This window comes from Coregonus clupeaformis, unplaced genomic scaffold, assembly GCF_020615455.1.
Source record: "Coregonus clupeaformis isolate EN_2021a unplaced genomic scaffold, ASM2061545v1 scaf1741, whole genome shotgun sequence".
Classification (NCBI taxonomy): domain Eukaryota; kingdom Metazoa; phylum Chordata; class Actinopteri; order Salmoniformes; family Salmonidae; genus Coregonus; species Coregonus clupeaformis.
The window spans coordinates 1,009-15,280 of NW_025535195.1; the positions used below are offsets into that span (position 1 = coordinate 1,009).

General features: G+C 46.1%; 1 protein-coding gene across 2 annotated transcripts in view; it reads left to right on the forward strand.

The window, feature by feature from the left end:
• The first annotated feature begins 7,356 nt into the window (after window positions 1–7,356).
• Window positions 7,357–14,272, forward strand: part of LOC121553784 (heat shock 70 kDa protein 14) — a 44,048-nt gene continuing 37,132 nt past the window's right edge. For both annotated transcript variants that reach the window (XM_041867180.2, XM_041867190.2), the window contains exons 1-2: window positions 7,357–7,455; window positions 8,016–8,096. In XM_041867180.2, the coding sequence (XP_041723114.1) occupies window positions 7,399–7,455; window positions 8,016–8,096 (138 nt within the window). In that variant the 5' untranslated portion in view covers window positions 7,357–7,398. The remainder of the gene's footprint in view (window positions 7,456–8,015; window positions 8,097–14,272) is intronic.

Sequence of the window (14,272 nt, forward strand, 5' to 3'; positions counted from 1 at the left end):
ATGGCGGGTTTTGGAGCAGTGGCTTCTTCCTTGCTGAGCAGCCTTTCAGGTTATGTCGATATAGGACTTGTTTTACTGTGGATATAGATACTTTTGTACCTGTTTCCTCAAGCATCTTTACAAGATCCTTTGCTGTTGTTCTGGGATTGATTTGCACTTTTCGCACCAAAGTACGTTAATCTCTAGGAGACAGAACGCGTCTCCTTCCTGAGCGGTATGACGGCTCGTGGTCCCATGGTGTTTATACTTGCCTACTATTGTTTATACAGATGAACGTGGTACCTTCAGGTGTTTGGAAATTGCTCCCAAGGACGAAACCAGACTTGTGGAGGTCTACAATTTCTTTTCTGAGGTCTTGGCTGATTTCTTTGATTTTCCCATGATGTCAAGCAAAAGAGGCACTGAGTTTGAAGGTAGGCCTTGAAACACATCCACAGGTACACCTCCAATTGACTCAAATTATATCAATTAGCCTATCAGAAGCTTCTAAAGCCATGACATCATTTTCTGGAATTTTCCAAGCTGTTTAAAGGCACAGTCAACTTAGTGTATGTAACTTCCGACTTCAACTGTATATCATATCAAATAAATGCAATACATTGAGTGGTGAGCTTCTCAATGCTGGACAGTGCACACCTCTCCTCAGTAGAATCACAACAGACAGATACTGTACATTCAAGGAATCTAAATATTACTCCAAAGTAATAATATTCTAGTTGTGATAAAAGTTCTGCATTCTACAAATACACGTGTCAAACATTTCACATTACAAAAGGCCACCAGCTATATTAGAAAACAGTGACAAACTGGCCACATAGAAATGCAATAGACAATACAACTGTACTGAACAAAAATAAAATGCAACATGCAACAATTTCAAAGATTTTACTGAGTTCAAATCAAATTTTATTTGTCACATGCGCCGAACACAACAGGTGTAGACATTAGTGAAATGCTTACTTACAAGCCCAACCAACAATGCAGTTCAAGAAATAGAGTTAAGAAAATATTTACTAAATAAAAGTAAAAGATAAAATAACAATAATGAGGCTATATACAGGGGTACTGCACCGAGTCAATGTGTGGGGCTACAGGTTAGACGAGGTAATTTGTACGTAGGTAGGTAAAGTGACTATGCATAGATAATAAACAGCGAGTAGCAGCAGTGTAAACACAAAGGGGGAGGGGGTGGGGGGTCAATGTAAATAGTCCGGTGGCCATTTGATTAATTGTTCAGCAGTCTTATGGCTTGGGGTTGCAAGCTGTTAAGGAGCCTTTGACCTAGACTTGGCGCTCCGGGACCGCTTGGCCATGCGGTAGCAGAGAGAACAGTCTATGACTAGGGTGGCTGGAGTCTTCGACCATTTTTTGGGCCTTCCTCTGAAACAGCCTAGTATATAGGTCCTGATTGGCAGGAAGCTTGGCCCCAGTGATACTGGTCCGCACGCAATACCTCTGTAGCGCCTTACGGTCGGATGCCGAGCAGTTGCCATACCAGGGGTGATGCAACCGGTCAGGATGCTCTCGATGGTGCAGCTGTAGAACCTTTTGAGGATCTGGGCACCCATGCCAAATCTTTTCAGTTTCCTGAGGGGGAAAAGGCATTGTCGTGCCCTCTTCATGACTGTCTTGGTGTGTTTGGACCATGATAATTTGTTGGTGATGTGGACACCAAGGAACTTGAAACTCTCGACCCGCCCACTACAGCCCCATCGATACAGTTCATATAAGGAAATCAGTCAATTTAAATAAATAAATTAGGCCCTAATCTCATGGATTTCACATGACTGGGAATACAGATATGCATCTGTTGGTCACAGATACCTTTTGGATCAGAAAACCAGTCAGTATCTGGTGTGACCACCATTTGCCTCATGCAGCGTGACATCTCCTTCCCATAGAGTTGATCAGGTTGTTGATTGTGGCTCAGGAATGTTGTCCCACTCCTCTTCAATGGCTGTGAAGTTGCTGGATATTGGCGGGAACTGGAACACGCTGTTGTACACGTCGATCCAGAGCATCCCAAACATGCTCAATGGGTGACATGTCTGGTGAGTATGCAGGCCATGGAAGAACTGGGACATTTTCAGCTTCCAGGAATTGTTTACAGATCCTTGCGACATGGAGCCGTGCTTTATCACGCTGAAACATGAGATGACGGAGGATGAATGGCACAACAATGGGCCTCAGGATCTCGTCACTTGAGACATCTGTGGCATTGTGTTGTGACAAAACTGCACATTTTAGATGTGGCCTTTATTGTCCCCAGCAAAAAGTGCATGTGTAATGATCATGCTGTTTAATCAGCTTCTTGTAATGCCACACCTGTCAGGTGGATGGATTATCTTAGTCCCCTATAGCTCAGTTGGTAGAGCATGGCTTGCAACGCCAGGGTTGTGGGGTTCAGTTTCCCACGGGGCCAGTATGAAAAATGTATGCACTCACTAACTGTAAGTCGCCTGGATAAGAGCATCTGCTAAATGACTCAAATGTAAATGTAAACAAAGGAGAAATGCTCACTAAAAGGGATGCAAACACATTTCTGCACAAAATTGAGAGACATAAGCTTTTGTGCAAATGGAAAAATGTTGGGATCTTTTATTTCAGCTCATGAAACATGTGACCAACACGTTACATTTCTATTTTTGTTCAGTGTACATACCTGAACTGGATGAAATAAATGCAATACAATCAGGGCCAGTCTATGCTGTTCTGCCGCCTTGGAGAGACAAAACGGTCAAAAAATGGCTCACTGCAAAACTAGAATAATCCCAGTAAGGAAGATGTGGTCCTCTGTAGCTCAGCTGGTAGAGTACGGCGCTTGTAACGCCAAGGTAGTGGGTTCGATCTCCCGGGACCACCATACACAAAAATGTATGCACGCATGACTGTAAGTCGCTTGGATAAAAGCGTCTGCTAAATGGCGTTTATTATTATTATTAAGATGACATTGAAAAGACGTGTAAAATTTTCCAGACGTTGAAGTTGGAGTCAATTTAGGCTCTGAATGAAAGGTGAAGACGATTTTCCGTAGGTTTAAAAATACGTATTTTCCAGATGGTGACATCAGGTTCATTTTCGGTTCTGAAATGTAAGTTTAAAATCTGTAATTTATAGACGTCTATGTTTGGGCCAAATCAGGGATGGTCCAGTCCGAACAATCTGAACCAAACATAGACGTCTGTGATTGGTTCAGATTTTGTCCGACTGGACAAAACCAATGTCTGTGGATGTGGAACTCAAGGCAGGTCCGGACTGGACCAAAACAAGAAGTCCAAAAGGCGTTGGTGTCGGTCCGTGCTTCCTGAGGTGGAGCCTATAGTGTTGCCTGTAATGTCCTTTATGAATGCCCATCTATGTTGTAAGTACCATTTGTAAAAACACCAACAAAAAAAAGAGGTCCGGTCTGGACACGTGTACATATTACCTCGACTAATCGGTGCCCCCGCACTATTGACTCTGTACCGGTAACCCTGGATATAGCCTCCCTACTGTTATTTTATTTTACTGCTGCTCTTTAATTAATTTTTACTTAACACTTTTTTTCTTAAAACTGCATTGTTGGTTAAGGGCTTGTAAGTTAGCATTTCACTGTAAGGTCTACACCTGTTGTATTCAGCGCATGTGGCAAATAACATTTGACTTGATTTGACATGACCAAAAAGACGTTTGCTCGTGCTTACTGGGGTGTAGCCTACCATGTTGGCCTCAATGGAATTGTATGAATGCCCCCCATGTGGTAGGCCCACCATTTATAAAACAGGCCGTTACATTGGCTTTATTAGTCCGGGATTCCTGTGACTAATCAACTTGGCTATTTAAGCTGAATATCAGCTACCCAACTTTATCAGGAGCTATCGTGAGCCTATTTGTAATGTGTTTACACAGCAGGGAAATGCATTAGGATTTTATTTTTCGCCATGATCAGCTAGTCGCCATGATCCCCCTAACCCGCCCCTATGGGACTCCTGAAGTTCATTAATTTCCAATGGAACGCTAGCGCTTGCCTTGCAGCATTGCAGAGGCAGTTGCAGTGCGTTCTGTGTGGTGCATACGTTGGATTTAACGAACTTATGCATCAAACTGTATGCGTGAACGGGTTGACAGAAATGGTAGCAGAAGGTGAATGTTTAACTTTCGTTGCACACATATCCAGATGATGCTGCATACAATTTTGCACAATGACACAGTCGGTGTGTTCAAAGCGTTAGACTGCTGCGCCAATCGGGAGGAGAAATCTGCATGATGTAAAAAGTGTCCATCATTACATTGTCATACATTTTATCTCCAGCCTGTAGGCTACAGAAATGGCCATATACTCTTTCTAACATATCCTATATCTGCTACATGATTTATGTTCGATTATGTTTTTAACGGAACTCTGGTGGAGTGCGGCAGCGATACATCTCCAACAATACTCTGGTGGTGTGCGGCAGCGATACATCTCCAACAATACTCTGGTGGAGTGCGGCAGCGATACATCTCCAACAATACTCTGGTGGAGTGCGGCAGCGATACATCTCCAACAATACTCTGGTGGAGTGCGGCAGCCGATACATCTCCAACAATCCTCTGGTGGAGTGCGGCAGCCCGATACATCTCCAACAATACTCTGGTGGAGTGCGGCAGCGATACATCTCCAACAATACTCTGGTGGAGTGCGGCGCGATACATCTCCAACAATACTCTGGTGGAGTGCGGCAGCGATACATCTCCAACAATACTCTGGTGAGTGCGGCAGCGATACATCTCCAACAATACTCTGGTGGAGTGCGGCAGCGATACATCTCCAACAATACTCTGGTGGAGTGCGGCAGCGATACATCTCCAACAATACTCTGGTGGAGTGCGGCAGCGATACATCTCCAACAATACTCTGGGAATGGACAAGCTAAATATTTTGCGTCCCTGCCTTTGACAAAGTGACCATTGTTTATCACAGGGCGGTATCAACGCTCACCTAAAAAGCCCATATGCCACTAGTTGAGAGAAACTGTCATTTTGGGGGGGGCGTCTTGGTCAGTTTAACTCAGAAGAAGGCCGCAGTCATCAATCTGCCGTCTAATGAGCGGGCCGGCCGTGAATACAATGGATGGTCAACTTCTCAATGTGACACACAATGTTCACCTAACGTGAGGACAAGTCAAGTCAACATGGTCAACTTCTCAATGTGACACACAATGTTCACCTAACGTGAGGACAAGTCAAGTCAACATGGTCAACTTCTCAATGTGACACACAATGTTCACCTAACGTGAGGACAAGTCAAGTCAACACAGGGGAAGCTAGGTTACAGATAGCCTGCTAGCATGTACTGTAGCTAGCTAGCCTAACATTACACCACTCGGTAGAAAACTCTTTCAGCTTCATAATATTTCATCAAAAGGTTCGCTAGCAACACAACAATGTTGGAATACATTCTATCAAAATTACATGAAGTTTTACTTCTTCCAAACGTTTATACCATATGTACATTTGAACACATACCTCAACACAGACCGAGGAGAAACTCCCGCTGCTGACTTGAAGGTCCTGCAGGCTAGAGCAATCAACACAGACCGAGGAGAAACTCCCGCTGCTGACTTGAAGGTCCTGCAGGCTAGAGCAATCAACACAGACCGAGGAGAAACTCCCGCTGCTGACTTGAACCTGCAGGCTAGAGCAATCAACACAGACCGAGGAGAAACTCCCGCTGCTGACTTGAAGGCCTGCAGGCTAGAGCAATCAACACAGACCGAGGAGAAACTCCCGCTGCTGACTTGAAGGTCCTGCAGGCTAGAGCAATCAACACAGACCGAGGAGAAACTCCCGCTGCTGACTTGAAGGTCCTGCAGGCTAGAGCAATCAACACAGACCGAGGAGAAACTCCCGCTGCTGACTTGAAGGTCCTGCAGGCTAGAGCAATACACCACAGAGCAATCGATACTCTCACAATCCATGGATATGGAAAACTAATGAAAGGATTTAAGTGAAATACACATAAGACAATATTAATACTCGTTACACATAGCTCTGTCTATGAATTTGAGAGTAATTACATTTCTCCAGCCCCATCCCTCAACTTTTTACAGAACCAGGGGCGGGGTGTAGCCTTTGTTATTGTTTCTACTGCTGATTGCCGCTTTAAGGTGCATGTCGCCGTCTAATGTGCTGGAGTGTGTGGCCAATCACGGTTTACATTAGGTTTACATCTAAATCCTCCTACCTAACTCTGTACTACTTCTAAATGAACCCATTAAACGAGTGTCAGATCACAATGTGCTCTATATTTGAACTTTTATTTTCTTTGAATGAGCTTTCAATCCTCACTGTATATTTTACAGTTTAGTGTGACTTTTATTTTGACAGCAGGTTTTTTTGCCTTCTCTGTTTTTACCAGTAAGGGGCATGAATCAAGTTGTGAATTATGAAAAAGTGAAGAGTTGGGGTATATAAACTACAAAGTCAGAGCATTTATGCCAAGACCAATGCAGTGTGATCCTTCTAGACCTATCTGCTGCCTTTGATACTGTGAACCATCAGATCCTCAATGCAGTGTGTTAACACTGTAAAGCTTTAGGTCATGTGTCAAGACCAATGCAGTGTGATCACTGTAAAGCTTTAGGTCATGTGTCAAGACCAATGCAGTGTGATCACTGTAAAGCTTTAGGTCATGTGTCAAGGCTTTGCACAAGGGAGAAACCAAGAAGGCCAAGTTGTGGAAAATATTATTTAATGTGTTATAAAAGTGATGAAAAAAGTGAAATGTTGCCATTGTGGTGGGAACCATGAAGCCACGTCTTTTGAATGCCCGACAAGGATGAATGAGAGTGAGGTGGCCCAAGTCAGGGCTGTCCAGAGCATTTCATATGCAGCAGCTGTTAAAAGGGTTGAGGGTTTGAATGGTGCTCCTGAAGAGTCCATGGTGGTGGATAGGCCTTCACTGCAGGCTGCAAGGGTTGCTTTTCACCAACAGGATCCTGACATTTTTAAAGGTTAAAAGGTGGACTTTGTGGCCTTTATCACAATGGTGATTAATGGCACTGCCAAGGTTGAGAAAAGATCTAGGAAGATAGAAATCATTGTGGTTGCGGCGGAACAGTTACTGGGGTAGAACAATTTCTCGGCAAAAGAGTTACATGGAATATTGTCAAAAGCCGTATCACTCTCTCAGGTCCTAAAGCCCGAGAAGGGAGATATGGAGAACTAAAAGAGGGAAGAAATGGGAGTTTTGTTTGTTTTGGCAATGTACTATTTTTATTAGGGTGGAGTAAGTTAGTATCACTATTAAGTATGGATATATTTTTTATTGTATATATTTTGTGGTTTGAAACCGTCCAGTTGGTGGCGACAATTCAACTTGTGGATGTAGTCCGTCATAAAACCCACAGAAGAAGAAGAATCATTATTTCAACAAGCATGGCGGCGATAGGAGTACATTTCGGATACACATGTGCCTGTGTAGCTATTTTCAAGGTATTGTGCTGCCTTTAGTAACGGTATTAGTGGTGGGACTATTCTGTTTTTTTCGTTATGAAGAAGCTCTATTTAGGTGGCCCGCAAATATCCTTAAGGCGGTTAAACCTGCTAGTCAACGTTACCGGTGGTAGCCAGCTAGCTAGCTAGTCAACGTTACTGGTGGTAGCCAGCTAGCTAGTCAACGTTACCGGTGGTAGCCAGCTAGCTAGCTAGTCAACGTTACTGGTGGTAGCCAGCTAGCTAGTCAACGTTACTGGTGGTAGCCAGCTAGCTAGTCAACGTTACCGGTGGTAGCCAGCTAGCTAGCTAGTCAACGTTACTGGTGGTAGCCAGCTAGCTAGTCAACGTTACTGGTGGTAGCCAGCTAGCTAGTCAACGTTACCGGTGGTAGCCAGCTAGCTAGCCAACGTTAGCATGGAGTGAATGAGTTGTTGCCAGTGTTAGTCATCTAGTAAGCTAACGTTAACTAGAAAATAACTTGCTTGGCTTTTGAAATGTTGTTCTCATCGGGCAAGCCAGTGTGGAAGGTTTTTGACAGTATTGTGTGTTTTGTGCAGGATGGCCGAGCGGAGGTGGTCGCCAATGACGCCGGAGACCGAGTCACTCCTGCGGTGGTGGCTTACAGAGACACGGAGCAGGTATCCTACAACTAGCCAACTAACATCCTATATAACTATTTAATATTAGGTACCTCAACTGTTAAATCTGCTAAATATGTGACCCTAACCCTACAACTAGCCAACTAACATACTAAATTATAATATTAGTCACTGAAGGAAGGCGTCTTCTGTAGGGGGAGTTTAAGATCCCTGACGCTCGGTCTGAACATTAACATGTATCACTTGCGGTATGGTTTTGGAAGCACAAGGACCTTTATCTTTCATATCAGCGAAACAAAAAAAGTTACATTGAGAAACACCTTGATAAGGTTAGTGTTCCCACACGGCCACATCTCCATGTGGCAGCGCTTGTTTTCGGAAAACAGACGGAAGACGAGGCGACCACCTGTGTTAATGAGCTATCTAGCATGCTCTGAACACCTGTGTTAATGAGCTATCTAGCATGCTCTGAACACCTGTGTTAATGAGCTATCTAGCATGCTCTGAACACCTGTGTTAATGAGCTATCTAGCATGCTCTGAACACCTGTGTTAATGAGCTATCTAGCATGCTCTGAACACCTGTGTTAATGAGCTATCTAGCATGCTCTGAACACCTGTGTTAATGAGCTATCTAGCATGCTCTGAACACTTGTGTTAATGAGCTATCTAGCATGCTCTGAACACCTGTGTTAATGAGCTATCTAGCATGCTCTGAACACCTGTGTTAATGAGCTATCTAGCATGCTCTGAACACCTGTGTTAATGAGCTATCTAGCATGCTCTGAACACCTGTGTTAATGAGCTATCTAGCATGCTCTGAACACCTTTGGACAATCCCTGTCATTTCTTTCGCCACTGTGCAAATTTCAGGTCTTGTTAACGAAACCTTTAATTTTAAGCACACAGAACACTGAGGCTGTAACTGCTTTAAAGGTCCAATGCAGCCGTTTTGAACTCAGTATCAAATCATTTCTGGGTAACAATTAAGTACCTTACTGATTTTAAATTAAAATGGTTAATGTATGGCTTGACATTAACCATTTTAGGACTGATGTTTTACTTGTCTAAACTCAAATCACTTCATAAATATAAGAAATTATCTAACATAATTGGCCAAATAGGGGACTGAAATTGTATTATATGATGCAAGAAACCACTATACAAAATTAAAATCATTATTATTACCATACAGAGAATCATACAAACATGTATACTACCCTATGCCTTCAAGCCTGTTTAGAAATAGGACAATGCCCCTTTAAAACAAAATGGCTCTTTACCTGACTCGCTTTTCAAAGACAGATGTACACTGAACAAAAATATAAACACAACATGCAACAATTTCAAAGATTTTTACTGAGTTACAGTTCATATAAGGAAATTAGGCCCTAATCTATGGATTTCACATGACTGGGAATACAGATATGCATCTGTTGGTCACAGATACCTTTTTGGATCAGAAAACCAGTCAGTATCTGGTGTGACCACCATTTGCCTCATGCAGCGTGATACATCTCCTTCCCATAGAGTTGATCAGGCTGTTGATTGTGGCCTGTGGAATGTTGTCCCACTCCTCCAATGGCTGTGAAGTTGCTGGATATTGGCAGGAACTGGAACACGCTGTCGATCCAGAGCATCCCAAACATGCTCAATGGGTGACATGTCTGAGTGTGCAGGCCATGGAAGGACTGGGACATTTTCAGCTTCCAGGACCCGAGTGGCGCAGTGGTCTAAGGCACTGCATCGCAGTCCTAGCTGTGCCACTAGAGATCCTGGTTCGAATCCAGGCTCTGTCGTAGCCGGCTGCGACCGGGAGACCCATGGGGCGACGCACAATTGGCCCAGCGTCGTCCAGGGTAGGGGAGGGAATGGCCGGCAGGGGATGTAGCTCAGTTGGTAGAGCATGGCGTTTGCAACGCCAGGGTTGTGGGTTCGATAAAATAATGTATGTGCTAACTGTAAGTCGCTCTGGATAAGAGCGTCTGCTAAATGACTAAAATGTAAATGTAAAATGTGTCCAGATCCTTGGGGCTGTGCATTATCATGCTGAAACATGGATGAATGGCACCACAATGGGCCTCAGGATCTCGTCACCAGGGCCGGCCCGCTCATTAGGCAGGATTAGACGGCCGCCTATGGCAGCAGATTGACGAGGGCAGTATTTTCTGAACTAAACTGACCAAGACGCACCTCCAACAACAAACACAAAACCTCACATAATTCTGCCCAAAAACAATGACAGTGTCTCTCAACCAGTGGCATATGGGCATTTTAGGTGAGCGCTGATACAGCCCTGTGATCAATAATGGCCACTTTGTCAAAGGCGGGTGCCAAATATTTAGCTTATCCATTCCCAGCGCGCCTCTCCAGGGTGCTGTAGGAGAGACGTATTGCTGCAGCACTCCACCAACGTTCCGTCAAAAAAATTATCAAACATAAATCATGTAGCAGATGTAGGATATGGTAGAAAGACTGGTCGTCTTCTGAAGCCTACAGGCTGGAGATAAAATGTATGACAATGTAATGAGATGGACACTTTTTACATCATGCAGGTTTCTCCGATCAAATAGAAAATGCACTGTCATGTTAACAACATATCCTAAAAACAGGACTGGTCAAAGTAAAATGGTCTATATGGAATGGACAATCCCCACTGTTCTCCAGGAGTTTCACCCCGTTGATCAGTGGGTTCAAGTTTGTATCCGTCAATTTTTGACAAGCTGATCATGGCGAAAAATAAAATCCTAATGCATTTCCCGCTGTGTAAACACGTTGCAAATAGGCTCACGATAGCTCCTGATAAAGTTGGGTAGCTGATATTCAGCTTAAATAGCCAAGTTGATTAGTCACAGGAATCCCGGACTAATAAAGCCAATGTAACGGGCCTGTTTTATAAATGGTGGGCCTACCACATGGGGGGCATTCATACAATTCCATTGAGGATAACGTGGTAGGCTACACCCCAGTAAGCACGAGCAAATGTCTTTTTTTGGTCATGTGTTTCAAATGGTAGGCTTACCGCATCATTTACATTTACGTCATTTAGCAGACGCTCTTATCCAGAGCGACTTACAGTTAGTGAGTGCATACATTATTTATTATTTTTTCATACTGGCCCCCCCGTGGGAATTGAACCCACAACCCTGGCGTTGCTACATCCCTGCCAGCCATTCCCTCCCCTACCCTGGACGACGCTGGGCCAATTGTGCGCCGCCCCATGGGTCTCCCGGTCGCGGCCGGCTACGACAGAGCCTGGATTCGAACCAGGATCTCTAGTGGCACAGCTTGCACTGCGATGCAGTGCCTTAGACCACTGGCCACTCAGGAGATGGGCATTCATAAAAGGACATTTCAGGCAACACTATAGGCTCCACCTCAGGAAGCACGGACCGACACCAACGCCTTTTGGACTTCTTGTTTTGGTCCAGTCCGGACCCGCCTTGAGTTCCACATCCACAGACATTGGTTTTTGGTCCAGACCGAACAATCTGAACCAATCACAGACGCTCTATGTTTGGTTCAGATTTTGTCCGGACTGGACCATCCCTGATTTGGCCCAAACATAGACGTCTATAAATTACAGATTTTCAACTTTCATTCAACATCTAAAATGAGCCTGATTTCAACATCGGGAAAATAAATATTTTTCTACGTCTGGAAAAGACGCCTTTTCAACGTCCTGGAAAATATGTATTTTCACCTTTCATTCAGAGCCTAAATTGACTCCAACTTCAACGTCTGGAAAATACGTATACCGTACAGGGCATTATTAGGGTGGTGGCGTACAGGGCATTATTAGGGTGGTGGCGGCGTACAGGGCATTATTAGGGTGGTGGCGTACAGGGCATTATTAGGGTGGCGGCGTACAGGGCATTATTAGGGTGGTGGCGGCGTACAGGGCATTATTAGGGTGGTGGCGGCGTACAGGGCATTATTAGGGTGGCGGCGTACAGGGCATTATTAGGGTGGTGGCGTACAGGGCATTATTAGGGTGGCGCGTACAGGGCATTATTAGGGTGGCGGCGTACAGGGCATTATTAGGGTGGCGGCGTACAGGGCATTATTAGGGTGGCGGCGTGCAGGGCATTATTAGGGTGGTGGCGTACAGGGCATTATTAGGGTGGTGGCGTACAGGGCATTATTAGGGTGGTGGCGTACAGGGCATTATTAGGGTGGTGGCGTACAGGGCATTATTAGGGTGGTGGCGTACAGGGCATTATTAGGGTGGTCGGCGTACAGGGCATTATTAGGGTGGTACAGGGCATTATTAGGGTGGTGGGGCAGGGCATTATTAGGGTGGTGGTGGCGTACAGGGCATTATTAGGGTGGTGGTGGCGTACAGGGCATTATTAGGGTGGTGGCGTACAGGGCATTATTAGGGTGGCGGCGTACAGGGCATTATTAGGGATTAGGGTGGTGGCGTACAGGGCATTATTAGGGTGGCGGCGTACAGGGCATTATTAGGGTGGTGGTGGCGTACAGGGCATTATTAGGGTGGGCGTACAGGGCATTATTAGGGTGGTGGTGGCGTACAGGGCATTATTAGGGTGGTGGCGTGACAGGGCATTATTAGGGGTGGTGGCGTACAGGGCATTATTAGGGTGGTGGCGGCGTACAGGGCATTATTAGGGTGGTGGCGTACAGGGCATTATTAGGGTGGTGGCGTACAGGGCATTATTAGGGTGGTGGTGGCGTACAGGGCATTATTAGGGCGGTGGCATACAGGGCATTATTAGGGCGGTGGCGTACAGGGCATTATTAGGGTGGTGGCGTACAGGGCATTATTAGGGTGGCGGCGTACAGGGCATTATTAGGGTGGCGGCGTACAGGGCATTATTAGGGTGGCGGCGTACAGGGCATTATTAGGGTGGCGGCGTACAGGGCATTATTAGGGTGGCGCGTACAGGGCATTATTAGGGGTGGCGGCGACAGGGCATTATTAGGGCGGTGGCGTACAGGGCATTATTAGGGCGGTGGCGTACAGGGCATTATTAGGGTGGCGGTGGCACAGGGCATTATTAGGGGTGGCGGCGTACAGGGCATTATTAGGGGTGGCGGCGTACAGGGCATTATTAGGGTGGTGGTGGCGTACAGGGCATTATTAGGGTGGTGGTGGCGTACAGGGCATTATTAGGGTGGTGGCGTACAGGGCATTATTAGGGTGGCGGCGTACAGGGCATTATTAGGGTGGTGGTGGCGTACAGGGCATTATTAGGGTGGTGGCGTACAGGGCATTATTAGGGTGGTGGCGTACAGGGCATTATTAGGGTGGCGGCGTACAGGGCATTATTAGGGCGGTGGCGTACAGGGCATTATTAGGGCGGTGGCGTACAGGGCATTATTAGGGCGGTGGCGTACAGGGCATTATTAGGGCGGTGGCGTACAGGGCATTATTAGGGTGGCGGCGTACAGGGCATTATTAGGGTGGTGGCGTACAGGGCATTATTAGGGTGGTGGCGTACAGGGCATTATTAGGGTGGTGGCGTACAGGGCATTATTAGGGTGGTGGCGTACAGGGCATTATTAGGGTGGTGGCGTACAGGGCATTATTAGGGTGGCGGCGTACAGGGCATTATTAGGGTGGCGGCGTACAGGGCATTATTAGGGTGGCGGCGTACAGGGCATTATTAGGGTGGCGGCGTACAGGGCATTATTAGGGTGGCGGCGTACAGGGCATTATTAGGGTGGCGTAATAGGCATTATTAGGGTGGCGGCGTACAGGGAATTATTAGGGTGGCGGGCGTACAGGGCATTATTAGGGTGGCAGCGGCGTACAGGGCATTATTAGGGTGAGTGGCGCACAGGGCATTATTAGGGTGCTGGCGTACAGGGCATTATTAGGGTGCTGGCGGCGTACAGGGCATTATTAGGGTGGTGGCGTACAGGGCATTATTAGGGTGGTGGTGGCGTACAGGGCATTATTAGGGTGGCGTTGTACAGGGCATTATTAGGGTGGTGGCGTACAGGGCATTATTAGGGTGGTGCGGCGTACAGGGCATTATTAGGGTGGTGGCGTACAGGGCATTATTAGGGTGGCGGCGTACAGGGGCATTATTAGGGTGGCGCGTACAGGGCATTGTTAGGGTGGCGGCGTACAGGGCATTATTAGGGTGGCGGCGTACAGGGCATTATTAGGGTGGTGGCGTACAGGGCATTATTAGGGTGGCGGCGTACAGGGCATTATTAGGGTGGTGGTGGCGTACAGGGCATTAT